Source organism: Cygnus atratus, chromosome 5 (genome assembly GCF_013377495.2).
Source record: "Cygnus atratus isolate AKBS03 ecotype Queensland, Australia chromosome 5, CAtr_DNAZoo_HiC_assembly, whole genome shotgun sequence".
Taxonomy (NCBI): Eukaryota; Metazoa; Chordata; class Aves; order Anseriformes; family Anatidae; genus Cygnus; species Cygnus atratus.
The window spans coordinates 6,821,159-6,834,911 of record NC_066366.1 but is presented as its reverse complement, the minus strand read 5'-3'; the positions used below and the strand labels follow the sequence as shown (position 1 = coordinate 6,834,911).

The 13,753-nt window shown below is 33.4% G+C and overlaps 1 protein-coding gene across 1 annotated transcript in view; it reads right to left on the bottom strand.

Moving 5' to 3' along the window:
• Positions 1 to 13,753, bottom strand: part of CCDC73 (coiled-coil domain containing 73) — a 55,781-nt gene that overhangs the window by 14,858 nt on the left and 27,170 nt on the right. The window contains 4 exon segments of the mRNA XM_050710808.1: positions 1,030 to 1,140; positions 5,691 to 5,795; positions 8,844 to 8,903; positions 9,268 to 9,396. Of these exon segments, the coding sequence (XP_050566765.1) occupies positions 1,030 to 1,140; positions 5,691 to 5,795; positions 8,844 to 8,903; positions 9,268 to 9,396 (405 nt within the window).

The window sequence follows — 13,753 nt, the reverse complement described above, 5'->3', positions numbered from 1 at the left end:
TCGCTGATACAATCAGTCCCTTCAAATCCCTTCTGGCAGTAGATGCTAAGTATGTAGAAATAAAAGACAAAAGAGGCTATTAAACACATGCTGCTAGAATCTAATTTCCACACGCAAAACAGACCATGTCTTATTGAAGAAGTATTACTCACTTGTGCATATACACTTATTATTGCACACCATTTTTACAACTAAAATACTTTATTCTTAAATAGTTAGCAATTACTGAAGTATTCTTTAAAAATAATGAAAGCATAGAAAAGATGCCAAATGTTGAAGACAAACTATTGTTTAGGTGTATGCAGAGGTGAATTCACTGAGAGGATATACAGGGTTTTACCTTTTTTAATCTCCTTTCACTCCACAGTCCTTGTTAAATAATTCCTTTCAAATGAGGACTTCCCACTTCAATGCAAGCTTTCAGCATCTCTACCGGATTCAGTCTGAGATTGCTTTTTGCCCACCCCCCAAGTCTGTGGGCATACGGCCCTTCAGAATTACCTTCAGTATGTGCCACTTTAATCAACATACATTGTTGTTTTTTGTTTGTTTGTTTTCCCTCCTTTCCTCACCAGAGGATATAACAGTTTACTACCAATAGTTTTTTCAGGGTACAAGAGTGCAGCCTAGAAGTGCTGGTATTCTCTGAATAAACTGTGTATAAAATTATTCTGAAAAAATATATAAAATTCAATCAGTGTAAGTTAAAAAGCTATATCAGCTTCTACATCTAGGTAATGGCAATTGTGTAATTCTGGAATATTCTTTAAGTGGACAGCACCTAATACCCTGGGACTCTTGCTTTATAGAACTGCCCTAACCTTTCACAGTACAGAATTCAACATTTCTTCTAAATCTACCTTTTAAAAATATTCATTTCTAGATGAGTCTGCATTATTAGAAAAGGAATTGGTTGTTTTTATTCTAGTATTTCTGTAATATTTTCTTGGCTTTTAGGAATTACCTGAAATGCTTGATGGCTATTTCAAAAATCTTTTAATACTATAACATTTAATTTAATAAACCTACATCTTTTTTCCAAGTTCTCAGTGCTTTCTCATGCTCATTCTGAAGATTAAGGAACTTTTCTTCATTTTCCTTTGCCTTCTCCCTTTGCAGCTCATTATCTCTTTCAAGGGTCTGCAATAAAATTAATTATCCAAAAAATAATCAATACCACATTAATGAATTTTGATGTGTTTTATGTTGCTTGGACCTTTGCTTCTAACATGCTGAAAGTGCCATACAGATCAGTGATAATGTGCTATCTCAACAATAATTTTCATAAATTAACAGAAAGGTGCTTATAGTTTAGCTAACAGGAAACAGGGGGAGGTTATGAAAAAAGAAATGGCTATAAAAGGGTATAAAAACACTTGCCATTATTCAGTTTCACTGCATAAGTTTTAATGTGCTGAAAAAGTAATATAAAGTCCAGAGATGAGAAATGTAGCACAATCTAGACCTTAAAGAAAGTACTTAGAGAAAAAACTAGTGTATAGCCAAAGAAAATATTTTTCTGATCACTTTTTCTTCCTAATTTGTTTATTAACCTAGCCTACAAACTGTGTAAGCTTCAAACTCTAAAACAGCTATATAATAAACACTTCATGTTCCAATATCTGATTAACCTTTAATTTATATTACATCACTGAAACAGAATAAGTGTCCATTAAAATAACAGTAATATAAAGTTTTTATACTATCTTAATTGTACTTGCAACATTATTTGGTTAAATGTTTCAGCTTTACTGTGCCAAATTAAAGCACTTGTGTAAATCAACAGTAACTTTTGACACATCTCAGGTATTGTTGGAATTTTTATCCTATCACACTTTTACAGCAAACAATATGAAAGATAAAGGACATACTGCATCCATTACCTACTATATAGATGACACATATATTTGATAATGTAAACATTACTGTATGTAGCTATATGACCAGCTATATATTTATGACTCTGCTGAGCTTTTTTGAAAGTCCACATGAAAAATGTTAAGATATGAGGGCATTACTCTAAAGCAATTCCTTTTTACTTAATCTTTCAACTGAAGGTGGGTCTACTTCTTGATTCACTTACCGACAATTTAAAAATGCTTATTTGAATTAATCTATACTATTAACATAAATATATTTTACAGGTATAACACTAGGAAAATGCAGACTACCTTGCATTTTTATACACAAGAAAAAAGTTATTCATAGTAAAGTAATGAATTTTCTCCAACAGATTATGTAATTAAAAGGGTGAGACAATTCAACAATACATTGTCTGTATAATTGCACACAGATGTAACACCTTTCATGCAGTTCTACAAACCGGGAGTCTAAGATCTCCTTTCTTTGATAAACCTCCTCTACTTCTCTAAATAAAGGATTCTTTAATCCTTCGAGATAAATGTGGCTCAAATTCAACCTCCTCTGAGGTGGAATGTAACGGTTATTCACAGCACAGCTCTTACGACAAAACAAGCAGTAAATTACAGTACCTGACTGAAAAAAGAAGAGTTGCTGCCTCACCTAAACTTTCCTTGAAAATCTCCACTCCCAAAGCAAACCTTAGCTTTGCCCATTTAGCATAAGAAATCACTAAGATACCTATTCAATATTGGGCCCTCTCAGTTAACCCTATCCTACTGAAATATTTTTGAAATAACAATAGTTTCAAAATAAACTGTCCAAAGTACTTTCTTATAATCATCACAGACATAATTAGAAGCAGTATGGACATCAGAATAACACCTGTAGGTGTAGGGTTAACATTAACTAACTGTAAACACTTAAAATCCTGAAGATCCTTTGTAGAAATATCAACAGATAAAGTGCATCTTCTGAAAATAAACATAGCATCCTCATCATCTCAATAATACAGTGTTGGTACAGCACTGAAGCTTGAAATTTACGGAGATAGGCGTGCAGTACAAAATAAAGCCAAATCCATTATAAATACATAAATCAATCAATCAATATAATAAGAATATTCTTGCTTTAGAGACCAAGAAGAGGAAGTTTCCTGATTTTGAGGGATACTGAGTGAAAGTATTCAGTAATTAGAATGCTAATTAATCCTGAAAAAATGAGAGACGTCGTAATGACCAGTGGATGGATCCTTACTGCATGTACATATTGCCCCAGCACTTTTGCAAAGCTGAACTTGCCTATGCCAGAGTCAGCATGATCATCTTAGTTAAGTCCACACTGGGTTTACACGTGGCTTGTGGAATTAGTGGAACTGAAAGTTACGTATGTATTAGTCCTGTGATTCAAGAACATATATCATCAAAAGACCTTCGCACCACCCCTTCCTAGACAAGACTCTGTTTGCTTTCTGTTTGGTTGCAAACAAGACTAACAGAAGCAAGTCCATCTCAGGTAGGTACATCTCCTTTGATAATATCTTACACAAATAGAACACAGTTGTCTTTGTGTTGAGATACAGTTTGCAGTATAAGCTTTCTTCTTCCATTTGACCAAATAATCTATTATTTAGATAGGAAGAAATATCAGCTGCCTATTTATTCCAGGCTATATAAAGAAGAAATCTTGGGAGTAGCTGATGAATAGAATAATATATGTTAAAAACAACTGTATAGAGAGGAATACCTGAATTCCTTTTGCATTCTCATATATTCTGTCATTCACTAAGGAACTTTAGCTTGCTTTTCTGAACTCTTAGACACTTTTGTATCCTAGCACTGTGTATCCACAGATAAATGAAAAAGGCCGATATGATCTTACTTGACTGTTACTTTGCAAGTATTCAGTCATCTCAAGCCCAAAAACTAAGTAGAATTATTTTTCTGTGAGTAAAAGAAAAAAAATTTCCATAGTACTGTACAATGACTCAAAGGTTCATAAATATGACAGGAATGTAGGATAGAGCATAGGAATAAAATGTGACTTTCACAACCTACTCATCATATTAAGATTCTAGAATCAGTAAAAACAAAAGCAACAGCTCTCAAATCAACAGAAAAGTGGGTAGAGCATTCAAGTTGTATAGTAAGCTCCGTATTTATAAGTTCCATTTCTTGCTTTGAAAATGACGAGGCAAAATAAGCAGCTAACATCCTGTCTCAAACCATCAGCAAAATGAGTAGCTGTGAAAATCAACAATATTTTATGACGACTGTTTAAATGGAGACATATTTTTGAAAAAATCAAAATAATCCCCAAAGTTCATCTGGAAAGAACCAGAACACGTGAGATTCACTTGACATTCCTCAAGGGTCCCTCTATTATGAAAATCATCATTGGTAAGGTTACATACCAGTTATCTCAAGCCTCTGCTTTTCTTTGAAAATTCATTTTAATCAGCTTAAAATAAAATGCACATTACCTTCTCAGTAACAAAAAAAAGTGTCATATGAATAGCAACTAACCCAGCTATTTCACTGTTTCTGCTGATAAGCCAACATATAAACAACAGTTTACTAAAAAGCATGCTACTTTTAACAGCTCGATGCCTGTAGAATTGCCTCGATTGATCGTGGTCAAAAGTTTAAAGTGTGCCAAGAAAACTAACCTAACACTAACCTTTCAGTAACCTTAAACTGTGCCTTGTCATGTTTAAATCTTTTAGTAAAGCAAATTATATGAAAAAGGAATTGGAGAATGCTGAAGATTCATAATGAACTAGTGGGACTATTCTCCAGGCTGAGAAGCATCTCTTCTTGGTTCTAGAGCACTCAGATCAAAGAATTTGAAGTCATGAAAATCCAACACTCTGGACTAAATGCAGGAACCTAGACTTATCTTTAACTTTACTTGTTTAGTCAAAATGCAAAATTCACATACTTATGTTGTGGCAGAAGGCAAACTTCTTACATCTATAAAAAGACAAGGTTAAGACTTACGTGAAGTAAATCTAATTTCAATTTAGCATTAGAAGCGTTTACTTAGAAACAGAAGCATACATGCACATAGAAAGCTTAATTTGAAACTGAGATGCTAGTTCAAAACCTTTGCCTCAAAGGCCAAGTAAAGAATAGAATATTGTAATTATATCAATAAATACAGTGGATAATTAATAATTATCCCATTAATAGTTGTAGCTGAACTCAACATGGAATATCTGAACAGAAGAGATAATGACCTTAATCTTCAGTGCATTGTTAGCCAGTCTGACTGGTAGTATAATTTAGAATCCAAACTGTTAAGAATTTTATTTATTTTATTTACAATCTCAAAGAAAAACACTGCAATCCCATGACTACTTACCACCCTTAGCATAAATATGACAGACAACACAATAAGAAATGACTAAGGAACATTCTTGGTTAGGCTCTTTGCTCTAACAAAACTGAGGACAAGCTATGGCTCTGAAGTTCTGAAATTTGAAGTACTTTTCAGGAACAAGAAATTTATACCTACATAAAAATGAATTAAAAGAAACAAGTTATAAAATCATTTGATTTCAAAATACTTGAAAGCAACCCTAGAAACATTCTGGTTTTACCCTCCAGAAATAGTTGATTGGAGTGGCAACCATGATTTACTTTAGGGGGAGAATTCAAAGAGGGAAACCATAGACTGCATTTCAAGGTTCATGCTGACAGTTAAGGAGCTGAGGGAGCAATGGAAGTGAGGTCAAAAGTTCTGAAAAGCACACAGATGTCTTTAACAGCCCTAGACTTAAAAAATACATAACAGATAGTAGCAGCTTGTCTAATCAAGAAAAATCTGACCTGATATTCTTCTTTCAGTGCATTTAATTCACTTTCCATTCTAATATTCGTTTGGGTTATTCGCTGAAGCAGCTCCTGCACACTTTGTAGAGAGCTGAGAATTTCCTTGTTAATACAAACAAATCAGGATATATTGAATTACATTTTGTTTCTGAAGTTTAAACATTAGTTAATTTATGTCTGAGATTCAGCATTTTTTTTCTGTCAGTGGTATACAAAATAATGTATGTTAGAATGTATTTCCTATTACAACCAACATCAACATTTGGGAAGGGCTTGTAGGAAGAATCAGACCTCCTCTAGGCTCTTTCAGCCTTTTTCCTGGGAGAATATAATAGACTACTCTTTATCAGAGATTTTTTCTTATAATTAAAATGAACAATGCACTGATATTTTTAAAATAATTCAGTGCAAATCAGAACAATGTGCATCAAATCTTACCCCTCTGTGAGTTCAATTAATCTAGCAGAATAATTTTATGGTACTATACTACAGTTCGGGAAAATAATGGAAAATCCAGAGAAATTATGAAAGACAAGTAATCACTTTCATTAATGAATCACCATTACGTGACATTATTCTGAATCTCAAATTAAATCCTAATAGATTGGAACTAACACACATTAGCTTTGCACCATATAGTGCCATGATGCATGTGCATCAAATTTTGCTGTCACAATCTGATTTTTTGAGGTGCCTTCATCAATTGTCTTATAAAGGGTAAACTATTTACAATTAACAACTAATCTTATACATTTTTTTTTCTTTTGGAAAACTTTAGGGCCAAGTTCTCAGCTTCATATTCATTGGCCTCAGTGACTCCAACAAGACTCTTCCAATCATTATAACATGGGGTTCATTGTCTGTCTGTAACCCATTAAGCATTCACTACTATGAGGGAATAATAATCCCAGTTTAAATTCCATGTGAGATGACGCTACATGAACTTTGCACTGAGTTGTACTAACGAACACTACAGTCTTGACATTCAATTAACACTTTCTTTCGGTGTTCAGACTAAACCAAAGAATCATTACAAGTAACGTGGCTTGGTTCTGTTATTTCTATTACAAATGTGGACTGTTGCAATTATTCCTTCTCTATTTTAAACCTAGACGTCAAAAGTGAAAGACTAGCATGTTAATTCATTGCAGTAACTTATTTTCAAATGGTCCAAGTTGGTCAAATACAAAGTTGGGGTATCAAAATTTCAGCTGTCTTGCAGGAAAAGATCATTTTTTTTAGAAGGACACTGTTCATGTCAAAAATCTTCAAGATAGACAGAACTGATATGACTAAATGACTATAGACAATATTGCTACCTCAAGAAGAGTAAATTATAAGAAAACAGCCATCCAATGAGTTAAGGTGGTGTAGATTTACAATCCATTGGTGCTAACATTCACTATGCTGCAGATGAAAATATGGATGGAATGGAGACAGTAAAAGTCATTTTACATTAAACAATTTGAAAGATTTCCAAAGATTCAAAAGACACAGGGAATGATCTAGCTAAGCCACTCCCTACTTTTTAAAGACCGGAACAGCAGTTACCAAAAAAAAAGATCTGATCTGCACAGCAAAAGACACGCGTTTCATAAGATAGTCTTAAATGTACCCCATTACTTCAAAATATATTGAGAAACATATTACAAAAAAGTATTTTTATTTACTGACAAATAACTTTCAAACTTATCTGTTTTGGTCCTATCATATACACAGATACAGCTAGCTGCTAAAAGCCTTTTTTTTTTTTTTTGACCTTACAATTTTTCATGCATGTAAACTCATGCAGAGAAATATTTTTAACACTGAAGTTTAATTTATTCTTGGTTCATTTTTACATCTAGTAAACAGAACCACAGGAACATGGAATGGCTTGCCCACGTCAGTAGCATGGTTGTCTGTGTCTTTTGTATCAAGTACAGTGTTCACTCAACTAGACGAGATTGCTTCTCTGCAATTCAGTGTAATTTAGATAAATTTAGGTAATATATTCAGTCCAAGTCCAATAGCCACTGAAACCAACATTTTCAGTTAATCCAGATAGTGAATTACTAGCTCTCTAATAAGAAAATCCAGATCTTCTAGCCCAAATTCATGGAGGAAACATGAAGTTAATCTCTATATTAGAGCCACCCCCCACCAGAGATTTATACAAAGAAGAGCCATATATTATGAACAACCACCAAAAATAAATAAACAAACAAAACAACCTAGCAATTCACACAGAACAAAAATAGAGAAATACAGGCAATACCAGTCTTACTCTTTAATAACACAGTATGAGCATATGAATTTGGCTACAAGCACCTCCACAGCAATGTTTTTAATGCATTCAGAGCTGTTGGAGTAATTAAGACTGAGTATATCTCTAGTTCTTTTCTATGTTTATTGGCAAGTATGTTAAAAAAGTCAATTCAAAATGCGAACTTTTAAAAGTTGTAAGAGTACTGCTGGATTATCCTTTAACGAGTGCTCAGTGAGAATACAAGCAAGCTACTGCTTTTGTCCTTCCCTCAGAACAAGGTTAACATTTCTCCAATGTGTTCGCTTAATGAGCTGCAGAATGAGAATTTTGTAACTGTATAAGAAAAAAAGCCTTTTTTATGTTTAATATTTGCAAAGCAGTACGTTATGATATTATTACAGGAAAATTTTTGTGCCACATGTTTGTTACTTGACTCCATGTATCTGGCTTGAATAACAGGATTTGCTCAGGAACAGAGCAAATAACTAAGTTTGAGATAGAAGATAATCCTATCATCACCTATGTATAGGTGTGGCTTAATATTCTCAAAGTATATGTTCCAGCAAGCACAGTAACAAGAATATTATGCAAACCTCATTGCTCACTTGGACTAAACAGATATACACATTATTTTAATGGGTGTACCAAATTTCTCCAATTTGAACTCCAAGATAGAAGTTAAGACCTGGAACAAGGTGTCAAAGAATGTATTTCATTTTGCTAATTCATCTTCTAAAATTGAGGAGTAAAATCCCATTTGTGCTATTAATGAAATACTTCAGAAAAGTAAACAAGTGAATTTATTTTTTTTAGTAGCTTAGTAGGATCATTTAAGAATCTTAAACGTATAGCACCTATATTCTTAAGTAATTTTGAATAACAATGTTATTTTAACAACTCACCAGCTTTTCTCCTTTAATTTGAGTGTTTTCTTCTTTAACTTTTTTACTAACTGCTTCCTCCTTAAAAAAAGGAAAAAAAGGAACATGAAGTACTATAAAAGGCATTTAAAATTACTGTATATATATATATTTTTAGTAATATTGTATTAATGGGGTATTGTGAATCATCATGAGGCTATTTAAAAAACTGTATTATATTGCAATGTCTAAATTTTTATTTATTTATAAATTTGTACTTCTATTCACAGTGTATTTACTTCCCTAGAAAAGGAAGTTCTGGAAATAATTTAGGTACACAGTATATGCAGATAGTAGAAAGGAATCACTGAGATGTATGCGTCACAGAGATCCTTGCCATGATGTTTTATAAATGAAAAACAGAACACATTAACCAAAAATTTAATTTGTTTAAACTCCAAAATACCATTCTGATTTTTTGTTGCAGTTCTTGAAACTGTTTTTCCCTTGCTGCAAGATTGATGTTTTCTTCTCCCACCCTGTACTGAGATGTGACCTTGGACCTTATCAAGTCTGTAGTTACTTTCTTCAGTTCCTTAACACAGGAAACACGTATAAATAGTTCATCCAGTATAGGCATTGCAATTCAAAACAAAGACAAATCTTTTAAACTATCCTAAGTCATGCCCTACTTTTAAATAATGTATCGAAACAGAAGAATAAATTAAATTGAGGAACCGAAATTTCTAAGACTGACTTCCTAAACTTTGAACTTGTCAAATGTGGCTGAAAGTTTATTTTCATATGTAAAATGTTATTGTGCTAATAATATTACTGTTTGAAGCATTTCTGATACTTCCATATTTTGACACTTTCTCTTCCTAGAAGTATATTAGAAGTGAGCATTGAGTTGATATTGGTAAAGCCTCTTACACTGAAATATACAATAGGAATAAAGTGCCTATTATAACTATGTTCCTGAGAATCAGGAGGGGAAAAAAAAAAAAAAAAAAAAAAGGAAGAACAGTGACTATCTGGTAAAAACAGGAACTGGCTATAAATTTGGAGGATCTTTGCTTTTCCTGAAACATTAATTACTTAATCTCAGGAGAATGCTAAATTAATTTTATATTAGAAACTTCTACAACATGTTTTTCCGTCGAAAATATGTGTTTGATTTTATAGTCTTTATAATCTTTTAAATATCCTGCTTTTTGGGGGGAGGGGGGTGCTATCTGTTTTCCAACCAGTTTATTCCAAGCTCCTAGTGAAGCAAATAAACAGCAAATGCTTTGATCTCATTAAATTACAACTTATAGTTCCTGGAGTCATAAATATTGTGCCCTATTCTCCCCCACCCCTCCCATTCTGGTACAAGGTAGTCTGTTTAATATCGCTCTCTCCTTGAGCGCTCTGACGTTTACTCAGACAAATAGCAGAGGTTATGAATGCTGTTCACAGATAGTATCAAGAATTCTTCATGATGCCATAGTGGTGAACCAAGCATTCAGAATGGTAATAGTTTTATCTAACAACTAAGTTTGGTCTGTTTAACTTTTCTTCACAAAACTGGAATTCCATCTTATCACAGACCAATGGTTTAACTGTTCTGGACAAAATCATATAACAGTACCAAAAGAAAGGGAAGATTATGTAGCTGAAATTCACGAAGTTACAAGGAAAATACAAGTACAGATACTACTTTTAAATAAATCATTTTGTTTGCTAGAGGCTTTATTTCTCATGTATTTTAGCCATAAATAAATCTAAAGTGATCTAGCTAGGACTAAGTGTAATTGCAGTATCAATTATAAAACTCAAAGACAACAATGCTTTAGAAATGTGATATTCTGTAATCTAGGAAGAACCATCTTTGCAATGAAAACATCTTTTAGTTGTACTATTTTTACTAGAAGGCTCTGATAAAATATGCAAGCAGAAATCTTGCATTTAAGAAGCAGAAGGTGGTGTGAGCAGTTTTTCACTCTATAAGTGTGAAAAGGTGCACTGCACTAGTCTTTTACAGAGAATTAGTTTATTGGTACATAGGTTGTGTGCTACACAAGCAGGTGCAAAATCCTGCCATGGATCTCATGTACGTTTTGCCAAATTCAGAGTATATTGTGTACAGAAGTGTCTCACTATTTATTTTGTTGGGGAAAAGAACAAGCCATACTAAGTAAATTATGCACTTGAAGTAAAAAAGAAAGTAAAAAAGAAAAAGATAACTAGATTTTCTTCTGTGTATGTAGCAGGTGGATGTGTATAAATCCATCTGGAATCAAACCCACATCTGCAAATCTACCAACGCTGTGGACAGAAAACAACATACAAAAAGAACCAACACAAACAAGATTACCAAGAGTAATGAGAAAGTTTACCATGAATGAAAGCACAAGCTACATAACTGTAAAAATAATACAAAATAATTTTAATACATACATATATTTTCTTGTACTCTGAAATTATAAAAAATCAGTCAGATTTTTTTGCTTCTTTTTCTAATAGCTTTCTGCCATTAATAAGATCACTAGTAGAATTCAGAACCATAGAAATTAAATCTGGAAAATAATTTTATCAGTTAGGAAAGGACAATAAGGCTATAAACCTATTCCTTTGATGTGTTGCTAACAGCCAACACTCAGGGATGTGGTTTCAGAAACAATTTAAGCCAGCAACAGAAGTCAAAAGTCACACAAAAGAAACAGCCCTGTTCCTTAAATACATTTTGCTTTCCTTTTGCTAATTGGTCTAAGCTAAAAGTTACTCCCTTTTTGTATTGATGAAAACTAAATTTTACTAAAAAATTAATTCTACTCTTTCTCAGGGCCATACAATCACATATGCCAGCATGAAGTGGTAGTACAGGACTGGAAAAAGAGCCATCATGGGCAGGTGTAACTGCTTCCAAGACAGATGTAGCTGCTTCCAAGACAGTGCCAATAGCTTATGCAAACTGAAAGTTTATCCAACATAACAAGCACATCTTTTTGCTCTCTTCCAAGATCAGTGCAACCTTGATAATCTCTCAGGCCTTGAGCAGCATAGCTGTTTTTTAAAGGTTTGTTTCATTCTACCAATTTTCTTGCAAGCACTTTCAAAGTGCTTGAAAAAAAATCCAACCATGTTGAATATCTAAGTGTTCAAATTATAAAAACACAAGTGTTTCCTAAAAAGGAAATTAAGCCAAGATATCAGAACTGGACTAGTAAGCAGACAATGTCAAGAGCAAACTACCACCTCTCCAAATATTTATTTCCACAAATTCCAGAAGCCTAAACATTTGCAGAATGGACCTCAATGTAAATCAGGTTTTACAGTTGTACTTAATACCCCCATCATATACATGTAATTTTATTAAAATTGGAGATTAGTTTACCTTTTTTCATAAATGTGGAATTCACTAATTTCATATTCCCATTAAGAAGAAATGTGAAAGATCATCCTAGTCCAAGTTAAAGTAACGGCTGTGGTAAGAGCTAACAGCTCACAAGTTTTTAGATTTATTAGAGGTCAGTCAAGTCGCCAAGGCAGATAAAACCAGTTGTATAAGACGTCACAACTTGTGCTGCAGATATGACAACAACTTTCAGCTTTGTAGCAAGTGAAGATAGCCTAGTAATCCCTAGTAGATATCCCTAGTAGCCTAGTAAATATCAAAGTTTTCTCATTGCTTTATAACTCTTGTAGGTCCTCTCAGTTCTACAAGATACATTCCCCAACAAGAGAAAACACCTTACTGCTTTAAGATCACTACTGCAATGGTAAGGCTAAGGGAAAGGGAACTGCAATGAAATGAAACTAGCTCAGGGCAATTCTTGGTGGGTCCGAGCATTTCCTTTCTCTTCACTTACTGACTGACTCAAACGACAGAGCCCACAGCCATTCACAAGTGGAAGTTGTGCTGAACTATACAGTGCCATTACAGATATAGGTCAAGAATACACTAAGCCACTACTTCACTTTCTAAAAGTGTTTTGTGAGCTGAAATTTATAAACTGTTGAAATAGGAAGTACTGAAAAATGGACTTTTTTTTTTAACAATATTATTAATTTTAAATTGTATTTTCACAGATATTCTGCCTTTCAAGAAAAAATACCTGTCATTCTACTACACAGAATTTTCATCTACAAAACTGTAATTACAACTAAACAAGCCTTCACTTTTTGTTCAGACAGCAAGTCCTTCCCAAAAAGTGCCACAGCACTACATGAGTATTGGAAGGCTAAGCAATTAAATTCCAGTTCAGGTGTCCACTCATATTCACAACAGGATGGTCAGATACTAAATGTCCAGTAAGAAATTCAGAAATAGCCAGGATAAAGGCATTTCCTGGTGAATGACGGAAGCCAGATTAAGTTTCAGCTGGCCCCTTCCACTGCTTATCTAGCAGTACTTTATTTAAAATTTATCACCCATGACCTTAAGAGCCAATAGTACAGCTGAAAAAAATGGATCAAGAAATACATTTGATTACTGGAGTACACAAAATATTATCAGTTTATCTCGCACACCTCTGTTACTCATAAAATTTATTATGTAAAAATTTTCTTAAACATTTTTTTCTTTTCTTTCCTCTCAAATTACTTACTCTCAGGAGAATTCTATGCAATGAATTGTTGATTCTTAACCAAAAGCAACAAATCTAATTGACTGTGATGCTTAAGAGTTTTTAGACTCCTTGAATGTTGATATTTGCAATATAATACAATAAAGATATGCTTCATTTTAGATGAATGTTCCTGTTCTTCACATGAGAGTTACAATTCCTTTTTAAAAACCTGTATGATATCTAGGTTCAATTTATGATTTGTGACTAAAATATCTTCATGTAGTAAATATCAGTATTAAGTGCTTGAGAAGGCAGGAATGAAACAAATGGAAATGGAGCTACGTAGAAGGCCAAGAAGCTGCAAGTAATCATGCATTTACTCCCTCCCTAACATCCTCA